The following is a 14257-nucleotide window of genomic DNA, read 5'->3' as shown; positions in this document are numbered from 1 at the left end:
TTCCCTTCTTGTGTGAATTAGGTCACAGACACAGAAATGTCCCCCTGCCCTAATCCACACGGGGTAGTCACAGTACACAGGTATACGCCTGCTCCTTCTGTCTCCATTTTTTTACTGTTGATAAAATGTTATGTGCCCACATGCTTCTTTCACAGTTGCTTTTTAGAAGAAGAAGAGCTGGATTTTTGTTTACTACCCAAAGGAGTCTCAAAGCGGTTTGCAAACACCTTTTCCCTTTGTCTCCCCACAGTAGACAACCTGTAAGTGCTGTGGGTCTGTGAGACGTCTGAGAGAACTGGGAATGGCCCACAGTCACCCAGAAGGGCTCAGGTGTCTCAAAGCAGTTTCCAATCGCCTTCCCTTCCTCTCCCCATAGCAGACTCCCCGTGAGGGAGGTGGGGTAGAAAGCCTCACTTGGAAGATGGCAACCCTCTCTGTGCACAACAGTCTTGATCTTAGTCGGGTTTATGCACACCTAGGTAGTGTGGAATTCCAGAACATGAACCTACACTAATCTGACAACCTTACCTCCTCTCTGCAATGTTTTCTTGACCTGAAATAGGCCAGGGGGTGCTAGGTGGCTGCAGGAGCATTACACACTTTTGAGGCCCCACTTCCAGACTTCAATATGTTCAGACCAAGGACAGCCAACCTCCAGGTGGGGCCTGGAGATCTCCTGGAATTGCTACTCATCTCCAGAGTATAATGATCGGCTCCCCAGGCAAAAATGGCTGCTTTGTAGGGCTGACTGTGTACATTGTATCCCCCTGAGGTTTAGGGATGCCAGCCTCTATGTGGGGTCTGAGAATCCCCTGGAAAGTATAGCTCATCTCCAGGAAATTAGGATGAAGGGAAAGCTCTTTCCCCTCACATGCATCCCTTCAAAAGGAATACACGTGGCCCCAGAATACCCTTGGTTGCTTGTTTGGTGATGTCTGCCCTTCTGAAGCCTGAGGCCTACTGCTGGCAACTGCAATCCCTGTTGTTGTCCACAAGGCCAAGTCATTGTCTAATAAAAGTGGATCACCGAGTTTCCCCAAAGGTTTCACTGCATACTTCCCTGTAATGCTAACTCCACTTGAAATTCTGGGCCACTTATGCCTTTGAGTTCATAGGACATTCCTGGCAAGTACTGTTTTCTGCCCTTCTGAAGCCTGAGGCCTACAGCTGGCAACTGCAGTCCCTGTTGTCTGCAAGGCCAAGTCATTGCCTAATAAAAGTGGATCACCTAGTTTCCCCCAAGGTCTCACTGTCTACTTTCCTGTAAAGCTAACTCCAGTTGAAATTCTGGGCCACTTCAGTTCCCATGTCTCTCCGGCCATTTACTTGTTTACTATTTACAGTTTCAAGCTGTAAATATTCTTTATTTAGATCTTCCTGCACTTTCCAGACTCACAGGACTGATACTGGCTTGTCTGTCTGCACCCCAAAATACAAACAGTTGCTGGTAAATGCTGGCCAAAGCCTCTACCATCGTCTCTAGATTGCTGCTCATCTCTAGATTATAACAATCAGCTCTGCAGGCAAGAATGGCTACTCTTGCCGGACTCTGAGACATTGTACGATTTTGAAGTCCCATCTCCAGGAATATTTCCAACCCAGAGGTAGCTAACCTCCAGGGGGGGCCTGGAGAGCTCCTGGAATTACAGCTCATCTGCAGACTATAAAGATCAGCTCCCTAGGCAGAAAGGGCTGCTATGGAGTTTGGACAGGGTTGTTGTGGAGAAGAAACATCTGAGGCCTCCCATGCAGGTTGTTGTGTAGTTAAAAGACTTGAGGCCATGTTAAGCATGGCCAACATGGAGGGAAGCAATGGCAAACTATCTCCATATCTCTTGCCTTGAAAACCCTATGGGGTTGCCATAAGTCAGCTGTGACTTGATGGCAAAAAATTAAATAAATAGAGGGGAGTCTTAAAAAATTATCCAACTCAGGTGCCCAATAGTCTAGGTATGCCACTGAATGACATCACTATGCTGCATAACCAATTGGATTTCATGGCAAAACAGCTAAATCCTATTCAGAATGACGTTAGTGCTTCCTGCCTTTGTTCTGAATGGGTGGACGTTCTTCTTTGCAAAAGACTCCTCTGCAAAGACTTTGATATAGAAAGTAAAAGGGTGTTGTATATAAATAGAATCCATCCAGCCTATGTGATTGTAGGCAAGGCTGTGTAAAGGACTAGGACAGTCATACAGAATGGAGAGTGGATGGAGTACATAAAAGGGATGTGTCCAAACTTGAATAGAATAGAATCATAGAATCATAGAGTTGGAAGGGGCCATACAGGCCATCTAGTCCAACCCCCTGCTCAACGCAGGATTAGCCCTAAGCATCCTAAAGCATCCAAGAAAAGTGTGTATCCAACCTTTGCTTGAAGACTGCCAGTGAGGGGGAGCTCACCACCTCCCTAGGCAGCCTATTCCACTGCTGAACTACTCTGACTGTGAAAAACTTTTTCCTGATATCTAGCCTATATCGTTGTACTTGAAGTTTAAACCCATTACTGCGTGTCCTTTCCTCTGCAGCCAGCAGAAACAGCATCCTGCCCTCCTCCAAGTGACAACCTTTCAAATACTTAAAGAGGGCTATCATGTCCCCTCTCAACCTCCTTTTCTCCAGGCTGAACATTCCCAAGTCCCTCAACCTATCTTCATAGGGCTTGGTCCCTTGGCCCCAGATCATCTTCGTCGCTCTCCTCTGTACCCTTTCAATTTTATCTCCGTCCTTCTTGAAGTGAGGCCTCCAGAACTGCACACAGTACTCCAAGTGTGGTCTGACCAGTGCCGTATACAATGGGACTATGACATCTTGTGATTTTGATGTGATGCCTCTGTTGATACAGCCCAAAATGGCATTTGCCTTTTTTACCGCTGCATCACACTGCCTGCTCATGTTTAGTTTACAATCCACAAGTACCCCAAGGTCTCGTTCACACACAGTGCTACCTAGAAGCGTATCCCCCATCCAGTAGGCATGCTTTTCATTTTTCTGACCCAGATGCAGAACTTTACACTTATCTTTATTAAATTGCATCTTGTTCTCATTTGCCCATTTTTCCATTGTGTTCAGATCTCGTTGAACTCTGTCTCTATCTTCCGGAGTATTTGCCAGTCCTCCCAATTTGGTGTCATCTGCAAACTTGATGAGTAGTCCCTCCACCCCCTCATCTAGATCATTAATAAATATGTTAAAAAGTACCGGGCCGAGCACCGAACCCTGAGGTACCCCGCTACTCACCTCTCTCCACCATTGACAACAACTCTTTGAGTGCGGTTCTCTAACCAATTCCCTATCCACCTAACGATCTGAAAATCTAGATTGCAGTCCTTCAACTTATCCATCAGAACATCATGGGGAACCTTGTCAAAAGCTTTACTAAAATCCAAGTAAATGACATCAACCAAATTTCCCCGATCCAGCAAACCTGTTACTTGGTCAAAAAAGGAAACTAGGTTGGTCTGGCAGGACCTGTTGGAGACAAATCCATGCTGACTTCCTTGGATCACCAAATTGTCCTCCAGATGTTTGCAGATCGCTCCCTTTAATATCTGCTCCATTATCTTCCCCACTCACTGGTCCGACTCACTGGTCTGTAGTTTCCCGGGTCATCCTTCCTCCCTTTTTTGAAGATCGGAATAACGTTTGCTCTTTTCCAGTCCTCCGGGACATCTCCAGTCCTTAAAGAGGTTCCGAAAATGATGGACAAGGGCTGTGCAAGTTCTCTGGAAAGTTCTTTGAGTACTCTCGGGTGCATTTCATCTGGACCAGGGGATTTGAACTCATCCAGTGCAGCTAAATGCCTCTCAACAACCTCTCTATCCATGTTAACCTGCCACCCAGAGACTATCCTTTGGCTACAGCCATCTCTAGATGTGCCTAAACACTTTGACCTGTGGGAAAAAACAGATGTAAAATAGGCACTAAGCCTTTCTGCTTTCTCTGCATCTTTCGTTAGAGTTTGTCCATCCGCACCCAACAGCGGGCCTATTGCCTCCTTTACTTTACGTTTGCTCCTCACATAACTGAAAATTCTTTTCTTGTTACAGTGGGCTTCCCTGGCCAATCTTAGCTCACTCTCAGCTTTGGCCTTTCTGATGATTGATCTACAGTGCCTAGTAACCTGTAGGTACTCTTCTTTAGAGCTCTGTCCTTCCCTCCATTTCCTGAACATTTTCCTTTTCTTTCTTAGTTCCTCTTGAAGTTCTCTGTTCATCCAAATAGGCTTCTTAGAGCTCCTGCAGTGTTTTCGTATTTCTGGGATAGTCAGATTACAGTCAGATTAGAAAGCTTCCCCAGACTTAGTCATCCAAGCTCAAGGATTGCACAGCTCCTTTGCTCCCAAATCTTAGAATGTTAGTCACCTGGGTGAAGAATGTGGTTAGTTACTTTATAAAAAGTGTACACATAGTACTAACTGCAGGGCATAAGGGGGAAACTAGTACTAAACTTAAAAAAGCTGAAGGCTTAAAAAGCTGAGTGAGGGGGATTTGGTGTGGAGTGGAACGTAAAAATGTGAGCCAATGACATCATGATAGAGGTTGACAGTTTAAAAAGAAGCCAGAACATGGCCTCTTGGAAGCTCTTTGCTTTAGGTCCCAGTGATCTAAACCAGGGCTCTGCAGGTGGCTTGCCTTTACTAGCTCTAAGTATGCTGTTTTCTTATAAAAAGAAAACTGAAGTCTTTTACTGACCAGACCACCATGTTATATGATGTGATCAAAGCTATGAGTGGAAAACTCCATGATGTATACTAGGGTTGAAATTGTAAGCCCCTATGTGTCTGCATTGTAGCACCTACAATGCATTTCTCTCCTCTTTTCCACCAGATGGAGGGCAGGATGAAAATATTCATGTAGTGGTTTAGAATATTGGCAGAAAATCCGTTGGGGAAACAAACTCTTCAGAGACCCTTGCATGATAAATGACCTGCCTAATGCTTGGTCACAGCATATAGCATGAATTCTCTACTGAAAAGTGTAATTTGATTATGTTAGTTTGTAATAGATTTTTTTTCATGTTCATGCTGCATGTTCTATTTTGTTTTCATAGGCTATATCCAGCAGTAGATTTCCATGCAAAGAAGGGGATTTTGCCAGTTCTTCCCCCTTCGTTTGCAGACCCCTTGTTTCACCACATGTTGACCTTTAGGGTCCCTTGTCCCCCATGAACAGTACTTCGTGGAGCATTTGGGTGGTGGGATGGAAGACACAAGAAAGTCCCAGCCATCAGTGGAAATTGTGGCTAAATCCAAGCCCATGTTCATTGCTCTACCACTAACAAAAAAAGGATCAAACTTCACATACTTTTTTTTTCTTCCTCTTCACACAGCCTCATGGTAACCAGAGGGACTCCTCTGTTGCAAGCCAATTAATTTTTGAAGGAGAGAAGTCTCCAAAAAAGCATTCATCATCATTTGTAGCCAGTGGACCTGAGTTACCTTTGGAGCCAGTCACGAAAACCATTAATGGGCAGGGTGAAAAGATTTCAATTGAAGGAGTTGGTGATGAGAAAGGAAAAAACAGCAGTTCAGACTTTCCTGGGGTGGAGAATTACAGAGCTCTGCCTGTCAGCCAAGAAAAGTCAGACATCTGCTCTCAGTTGACTCTCCCTGAAGAGAAGGAAAAGCCAACAGAGAACAGGGTCCTTGACCACCTAAAGAAAGACAGTGAACCAACAAGCAAAGGAGATTCAGACAATGGAAACTGGCCAGAAAACAGTCTCCTTGAAACACCTACTGAAGAAAAACTTGCCAATGGGGGTTTGAACTTGTCCTCTCAGCTTGAAAACGGCAGCTCAAAGAGGGACTCTGATTCTGGTAGCACCTCTGCTTCAGATAGCATGGATCTCAGCATTTCCTTGTCCACCGACTTGTCCCTGAACAGAGGCAGTGGGTCACTCTCCCTAAAGGTAAGAATTTGGGATCAAATATTGGAATTTATCAAAGAAAACAAAGCTTCAAGATTCATTCTGCTTTTAGTAAATCCTCTATAGCTCACACCCTTATGAATCCCCTTTTTAAAACCTTGGAGGAGATGAAGTTACTGATACCTAAATGGGGAACTGTTCACTTTTAATGACTACTGTTAACGTGTTTGGCACATGCTTCTGGTTCAAAGGCCTTGTTCAACATACTGACCAATGAGGTACTTAAATTAATATTTAACACTTGAACAAGCGGTCTTTATAGCTCTTTGTTCCAAGGAGAAAGCAAGTGTGTTGTATAAGGAAACCACACAGTGTGTTCACAGCATTTCAAAACCACCATCACAAAAGAATTGGCCAATGAGTGCATCGTCTAATATTCTCTAAAACGTGTCAGCCTTGTCTCTCTCTCCAACTCTTTACTGCCACCTTCCCTTCCACAGCATTCTGTTCTAGGTGGGAAAAGTCAGTTTTGTCAGCCACAGGAAGGAAAGGAGGCAGCAGTGAGGGAGAAAAGGAGAGAGTGTCAGAGAGAAGCAAGACTGACACATTTCAACCAGATTTTGATTTATTGTTAAGGTGGTTTCATATGAAAGTTGAATAATGCATTTCATATTAAGTCTGCAGTTTTCGTTTCCCATTATATAACAGTCTCTGGTATTTCATCATCAGTCTTCTGTGCAGTCACACATGAGGACTGCACATGAGCAGGCCTGCCATCAAAGAGGTTGTTGCAGCTAAAAGCTTCCAGGGGGCACTGGGTGCTAAAGCCAGAAACTTGTTCCCACTGAGGGAGCATATGCTTCCCACTCTCGTTTCCTCTTTTGCCACTGAAGGAGAAGATTGTGTTTGTGGAGTCTCCAATCGTCAGAGTTCTGAGGAATTGTTTCCCCAGTTCACTGGGATGGTGTTGGCTTCTGAGTTGTAATGGTTCCATCCTCTCCTATGGAAGGCCTCCATACGTGTGGGGAACAGATAATCCATATAGCTCAGTAACTGAAGATAGAAGAGGTTCTGTCCAAATACGTCAAAGGATAAGATATTAAATCACTTTGATTCAGAGTCACTAGGCATTATTGCATTCCCAGAGTAAGAGGGACTAGAAGACCTTACACAAGAACCGTAGCAAAAACCTACACGTATCCAATCCATGTCTAGAAGAGTAGAACATTGTTACAGAATTAAGAAAGATCCCTTTAGCTACTTAACAACCCTTCCTCCACAATCTTCTTTGATGACCAGGGAATTACAGCCTAAAGAAATTATATTCTTTTGCTGTGTTGGGTTTCAGTATTTCCAGTTATGAGACCATCATGGCAGGTTACCAGCTATTCTTGTGGGAGAGATTATTACCATTTCTGGATCTCCTGAATGACTCCTTACTGTGGCAATCAAATTCTCCAAACAACAGATTAATGCAGGTTGACGGTCCTCGAACTCTATGGTGCATGCCATGATGTTCTGTCATACTTAGATGCCATGCATGATTAGGATAAACTGCTTTGGCTGTAGAAACTAATCACAAGATAGAGGGCTTACCTTTTGAGGTTTCAGTGTTCTTCTCAATAAGAACTGATGACACTGTCCTTAATAAAGAAAAATAAGCAGATGGCTATGTCACAAGGCCTCTTGAGCCTCTTGTGGCGCAGAGTGGTAAGGCAGCCATCTGAAAGCTTTGCCCATGAGGCTGGGAGTTCAATCCCAGCAGCCGGCTCAAGGTTGACTCAGCCTTCCATCCTGCACAGAAGATCAGTGATGAAAACAAAGTTGCATTTACTTGTAACTATTGTTCATTGAGTATCTTCTGTACAGGCTCATATACACTCCCTATTCCCCAGCTTTATGCTGTGCTTCATTAATGCCAGGGGTACTGTTGCGCAAGAACACATGGTCCACGGGCAGGAACAAGGTTCTGACTCTAGCATGCAGCGCTCCATTGGAGGCGTTTAGCTGTAAAAACCTCTCCAATAGCAGACCTGCTCATGCATGTGCACTTACCATGTGTGCATGCACAGAAGATTCTTGAACAATAGTTACAAGCAAGTGCAACTTTATTTTCTGAAGTCATGCCTTATGGAGGAAAGTAAGTATATGAGTGTTTTTAATAATAAGGGAAGCTTGAAACTATTATAACTGAATACTAAGGTTTCAGAGTACTGGCTAACCTCAGACAGCTGTTAGCCACAGCCTGTATCATTTCACCAGGCAATATATTTACTCTTCCCCTGTACTCTACATATTCTTATCCATCCCTAAATTAAAAGACAGACATTGCAACTACAGCTTTGCCATACAAGATACAGTATCTAAATAGCCCAGTTTGTATTTTTATTTCAGAATTTGAGTTTACCTAGAAGAGAATTTCCTTTCCCACTAGAAAAACTTTTTAAAATTCCTTATTCGTGTTTCTTTTACTGAATATAATATAGGATGCAAAAACACAAAAGATGACACTGAAACGGACCAGGAGATTTGTGGTGGATGGAGTAGAAGTGAGCGTCACCACATCAAAAATCATCAGTGAAGATGAAAAGAAAGATGAGGAGATGAGATTCCTCAGGCAAGCTGAAAATCTACTTTTATCTGGAAATATGTGGCTTTCTCAAGAAAAATTATTCTTCAGACATGGTTTTTGGTGAAAATTTAAAGAATGAGACCAATCAGATTTTGAAAATGTTTTGCACTAATACGCTTCACTAAGAGCTATAGCCAATCTTAGTTTGGGGAAACTAAGTAGATTAGCCAGTAGATTAGACAGACATGTATTGGTATAATGAATACATTGGTTCTTGATCATCTTTTTATACAAATGGTAAGGATGCTACCGTTTTATTCTAACTATATTTCTGATACTGCTGCTTAATAGTAGGAATTCTGTCAAATTAATTGGCTTTGTTAATGTGCTCCATGTCCTCTTGGCATGGAAAACAGTGTATCTAAATATTCAAGGTACAAATTGTACAATATACTAGGGATCATCTGGTATAAAAACCTGTCTCCTGTACCATTCTTAAAACTAAGCTCTGAAAGAATTAATGCCCCTGAAATTATTGACATCATTTATCAACCTAGTGCTGATGCAACACTTACTTATGGGTGTGGATTAGAGAAGATGTAGCCTTGCTTACATTTGTGAGGGGTATGTGGAGTTGTCAGGGACACCTTTCAAATCAAAATTGTTTAAAGATGCCCACCTTAGGTATTCTCAGAGTATAGGATTCTAAAATGGGTAAAATAGAAACTTTTATTGGATAACCTTCTCTGAAGTCTGAGTATCTAGATATTTTGGCTTCTCCTTGATATTACTGGATGATTAGCAAGTTTAAGGTGAACTGTACAGTGAACTGTACAGAGTACAGTGCTTAGGGGAACCCACAATGATTCTTCCCGCCCCCCCAGATGCACACACACTTTGGCTGAAATCAACAATTTCAGAAATGCTTGTGGCTGAAATTCTAAAAAAGGCAATGGAAAACAAAATAATCATTGGAAAAAATGTAATTTCGATCGTGGCCATGTCATTAATTGGAAGCAGGCAGAGTGTAACCAGCTCTGCATGCTTTGTTGGGCTATTATTATTTTATTTTATTTAGGATATTTTTTTTATTAGACAAAGAAAAGAAAAAATATGACAGTGCCAACATGAATACTGTGTGAAAAAAAAAACAACAACCAACAACTCATAACTTCTGTATGGCGAAATTCCTCCTCCTCCTGGGGAGCATGGCTGTTGAGAAGTGCACTGGCAAAAAATTCTGTACTTTCCAGATTTGTATTTTCCTGATTCAGTAAGAATCAACTGAATCCCTGATTCAGCGTATTGATTTGAGTTGTATAATCATATTCGCACAGGTGCTTTAGTACCAATGCTTATAGAATGCCCTCACAACCTGAGAAAGCATCGCCTGCAAATATTGCTATCAGATACAGATAATTTGTTAACTAGCAAAGTAGCAAAATCTGCGTGGCTAGCTTTAAGAATTAGGAAAGACTGGGTCACTCACATATAGCCATAATAGGTCCACAGTACTTCTTATGTTTTTTGGTTAGTAGATATATCGTACATCTCTTAATCTTGTCTTTTGTTTTATATTTTAACAGCTTTATTAGTTTTATTGCTTTTATGGCTCATTTTATCCTTGTAAAATAGTCAACGGCAGTTAATGCTTCTAAATGTTGGCTTTTATGGTGGAGAAGTTTTAAGTTTTATTGTTGATGCATTTTTAACCTTTTAATGTATTACCTTCCCTTTTACAAACTGCTATTGTATAGTAGTGCTTCTAAAATTTTGGTCTAAATGACCATAAATAAATTAGAATTTGAATTTGATTTGAGTTTGGCCAATTCAAGGAGACTCAAACCAATTTAGCAGATCCTGCTGTGGTGAGAAGCCTCTCTGGGAATCAGCTGCTTGGTGACAGGAAGTGCTTAAAGGACCTGGGGCCCTTTAAATTCCTCCAACCAGCCCTTTCTGCACAACCCAGCCTGATCAGGGAGGGCAGGAGACAGGCTTGGGGTCTGCTGGGCTAGCATCAGCAGGTTCAGGGAGGCCAGGAACAGGGCTGACGAGTCAGCTTCACATCCCCACCCCAATCTCAGCCTTCAGCCAGCTCCCCACCAAGCTTTTGGTCCTTCAAATTCTCTGAAGGTCTGGAGGGGAGAAAAACCATGCCAAGCAGCTGATTATGAGGATCCTGATCTTTAGAGCTGTCTGCTCAGGAACAGTTGCTTGGTGGAGTCTTTCTCTCCCTAGACCCTTCTGAGACTGCAGAGAGAGGGCTCCCTGCAGTTTCAGAGATGTCTGTGGGGGAAGCTTCCCAAGACCCTGCCAAGCAGCTGAACCTGAGAATCAGATGCTTAGCAAGGCTTTTCTCAGTCAACCAAAATCACAAATTAGCCCAATCAAACCCAAATTGATTCTGCTGTCCCTGATTTGGCGGATTTAAACTGCTGAGACCTGTGATTTGGCTCGAATATCCAAGTTGAATTGCCCATCCCTAGTGTTTGATGTTTTGTGGGGATATCAAGCTCTTTTCAGCAACTGTAACTGTGCCTTAGAAGACCAGAAAAGCTAGATTTAGCTTTTCATTCTCCAAATGCCTACCCAATGATCTGTAGGGTGAAGAGCAATACTTAATATGAATATGGAATATATAGGTTTATATACAGGTCCACCTAATCATGTCTTGTCCTTTTCCTGTGGCACAAAAAGAATGCATAAGCAAGGAGAGGGAAACCTTGCCCTCTCAGTTACCTTATCTTGTGGCTCTCTGGTGCTTTCACTGCTTTTCTTTCTAGTTGGATAATTTTAGGGTTCAGGTGGGAAGAAAAATCTTTAAAAATGCAGTGAGGGAGAGAAAGCAGGGTTTTTCTCACATCTCCCTTTATCGTACCTCACTCTATCATAGAATCATAGAGTTGGATGGGTCCTCCCGGGTCATCTAGTCCAACCTCCTGCACTATGCAGGACACTCACAACTATTTCATATGTACTTCAGATATAATTGGATGGGCATACATCTGAATGGAAATACTATTCCTCCCTTTCCATGATATCTAGTTTAACCTCAAGATGGCCACTAGTGTATCAGTCCTTACCATGGCAGGCAGTAGTACTTTTTGGAAACTTGAGTGGCAGTAATGGGGAATATACTTGCTATTGGTTATGGGTAGTTAAAAATTGTACTTGAATATTGAATTCAGATGGGTGGTCGGGAATAGTGTAGAAGTTATAAATCATTGGCCTTTGTTCTACATGTTGTCATTAATTTCTGCTGATCTCACAATTTTTATCTTTATCTTATTGCAAACTGCCAGAGAGCAAGAAACCCTCCCAGGTGCTTTTTAAATCTTTTGTATATTTCCTTACATAGCTATTAATTTTTTTAAAAAAATCTGGAATGAGTTTTTCATTAGTATTTAGTGTGCCAAGGTATCTTAAAGCTTTATGACACCCCCCTTCCCCAGTTTTATAAACGTTATGCATATGCAATCCTTCAGAGGTAATGAAAGAAGCTGTTCCAGCTATTATGACTTGCAAAATTAACCAGTCATTAAAATCCTAAGAACAGAGCATTTGGTGCTTCTCTAGAATCCTTTAGTCAGTGAAGGTGTCATGGTGCACTCACTGGGCTAAAACTGGAGGAAAATCTCCATAAACCTAACTTAACCTGCAGCTGATCCATACTTTCTGTATAGTCAAGTTTACCAGTTGTTTTTCTAATATTCACCACAGGAAGTGGGTAAAATAGTACAGTCCAATCATAGATATGCATTTCCTTTAAAAAATCACAAGTGTTTAATACCTTTCACCCCACCTTTACTCTCAAGAGCTCAGGGCAGTGTTCATAATTATCCTCATCTCCATTTTATCCTTACAGCAGCCCTGTGAGGCAGGTGAGACTGAGAGAAAGTGACTGGCCCAAGGCCACTCAGAAAGCCTCATGGCAGAGTGGGGATTTAAATCTTCTAGGTCCTAGTGTGACAGAACACAAGTACTAGTGTACATACGCTGTTACTTAACACCTCAAAGCAACTCATGCTCAGAGTCGAAATAGTCACATTGTTCTACACCTGAGTAGAACGAGTATCGTTCTGGAACTAAGGTAACCAAATAGGGCCTCTATAAGGGCAGTGGACATGGTGATATTCTTGGGGTGCTCTTCTGGGTGCTTTTCAAGTTTCCAGCTTCCCTACTCCAGTCTCTGAAACAATAGCATAAGAAGAACTTAATAAGTGGCATTCCCTGTCAGGAAAGTGAGAATTATGTTATCAGCCTTAAATCTCTACCTGCTAGAGGTCATAAAAGCAAAGAAGAAACCTAGTCAGACATAGAGGAAATCAGAATCTGGGAAAATCTTGTCCTGTTAAATTAGGGTATTAGCAAGTAGTGGGGTTCCAAGGCCTTTTTGGAGAAAAGTAATCCTTTTTATGTCTCCCACCCCCCATTTGTTCTAGCTCATGGCCTTCTCTCCAATTACTAGTCTTGGTTTTCCCCTCCTCTCTACATTTTTCTACAGCTTTTCTGGCTCCCTGCACCATGCAGCATTGGGGCATCCAGGTTTTAATTTTGGGAAGTGGGATGTAGCATCATCTTAACTTTTGTATTTATATGTGCCTTTAGCACTGAGTGGCTCCAGTGCAAATTCTTTGATCTGTATGGTGGGACAGCCATAGCTCTTAAGTATGATAGGCACATTACCCTCAAAGTGTATGTTTTTGATGCTGGGTTAGATGAACAAATGTTTAGTGATGACAGGTATTCCTTTTATTATTAATACATAAACATGCCCTTCAAAATGGCACTTTTTAACCAGGACATCTTATAACCTAATAAAACTTTACAAAGGACACCAGTCTTCTAAATCTTAATTTTTAAAAATGTATAGCTTATAGTGCTTTACTGAGGCCGTTGAGCTTTTGTCTGTGAGCTATATCTGAATGCAGTTGAGGATGGGTAGTATTTATTTATTCAAAATATCTGTGTACTGAAGGTGAATAATTCAAGGCCATGGAACCATGGGCAGGCCAAAGGCGAGGGAAATTATTTCCTCCCAGTATCCTGCCTATAAGAAACAAAATGAGGTGAAGGGTGGTTGTGACTCAAGGGGTTGTGCATTTACCTATAAATAATGTTCTGGAACATAGAGCATGAAGGGGCTTCACTACACTTAAATAATTACCATGGATTCATTAATATGAATTGTTCTCAAATATTGCTTGCCCAGGGAGAATCAGGGTAGCAATTATTGAATTCCTGAATTTATTTGTTGAGATAAATTGTTTGTCACTTCTGTATCAATACATTTGAAGTAAAACAAAATTGATAAAATACTGTAATGCACAGGGAACAATACAGAATACTATGAACACTGTGGCAGGATGAAATAGCAGCATAAAATACAAATAGCAAATTCAGCACAAAGTTTCTAAAAATCTAAGAAAACAGACTCAGCATTCAAACATTATGGGCAAGGGCTGCCCACGGATACTGCCCTGTTGCCATAAAGCCTGGGCAGATGAGCATGTTTTCACCTGCCACCTAGAATACAAGAGAGGAGGCTTCAGATGAATCTCTGTGGCGGACCATTGCATAGCCAAGACACTACAGGTAAAGCTCCTTCATTATCTACTTTCCTCCCCTCAGAGACCGATGCAAACTTTGCTTTAACTCCACAGGCGCCAGGAGCTACGGGAACTGCGGCTGCTGCAGAAGGAGGAGCATCGGAACCAGATGCAGCTGAACACCAAGCATCAGATGCAGCTGGAGCAGATGCTAAAGCGCTTTGAACAGGAAATGAATGTATGTGAGAAAGATAAACTTGCAGTGGTT

General features: G+C 42.1%; 1 protein-coding gene across 2 annotated transcripts in view; it reads left to right on the top strand.

The window, feature by feature from the left end:
- Positions 1-14257, top strand: part of STK10 (serine/threonine kinase 10) — a 110856-nt gene that overhangs the window by 80201 nt on the left and 16398 nt on the right. For both annotated transcript variants that reach the window (XM_077327054.1, XM_077327055.1), the window contains exons 9-11: positions 5332-5910; positions 8355-8485; positions 14104-14227. In XM_077327054.1, the coding sequence (XP_077183169.1) occupies positions 5332-5910; positions 8355-8485; positions 14104-14227 (834 nt within the window). The remainder of the gene's footprint in view (positions 1-5331; positions 5911-8354; positions 8486-14103; positions 14228-14257) is intronic.

The sequence above is a fragment of the Paroedura picta genome, chromosome 3 (genome assembly GCF_049243985.1).
Source record: "Paroedura picta isolate Pp20150507F chromosome 3, Ppicta_v3.0, whole genome shotgun sequence".
In the NCBI taxonomy this organism is placed as follows: domain Eukaryota; kingdom Metazoa; phylum Chordata; class Lepidosauria; order Squamata; family Gekkonidae; genus Paroedura; species Paroedura picta.
Note: the sequence above shows the minus strand (reverse complement) of the source record. Positions and strands in the feature narration are given on the sequence as shown.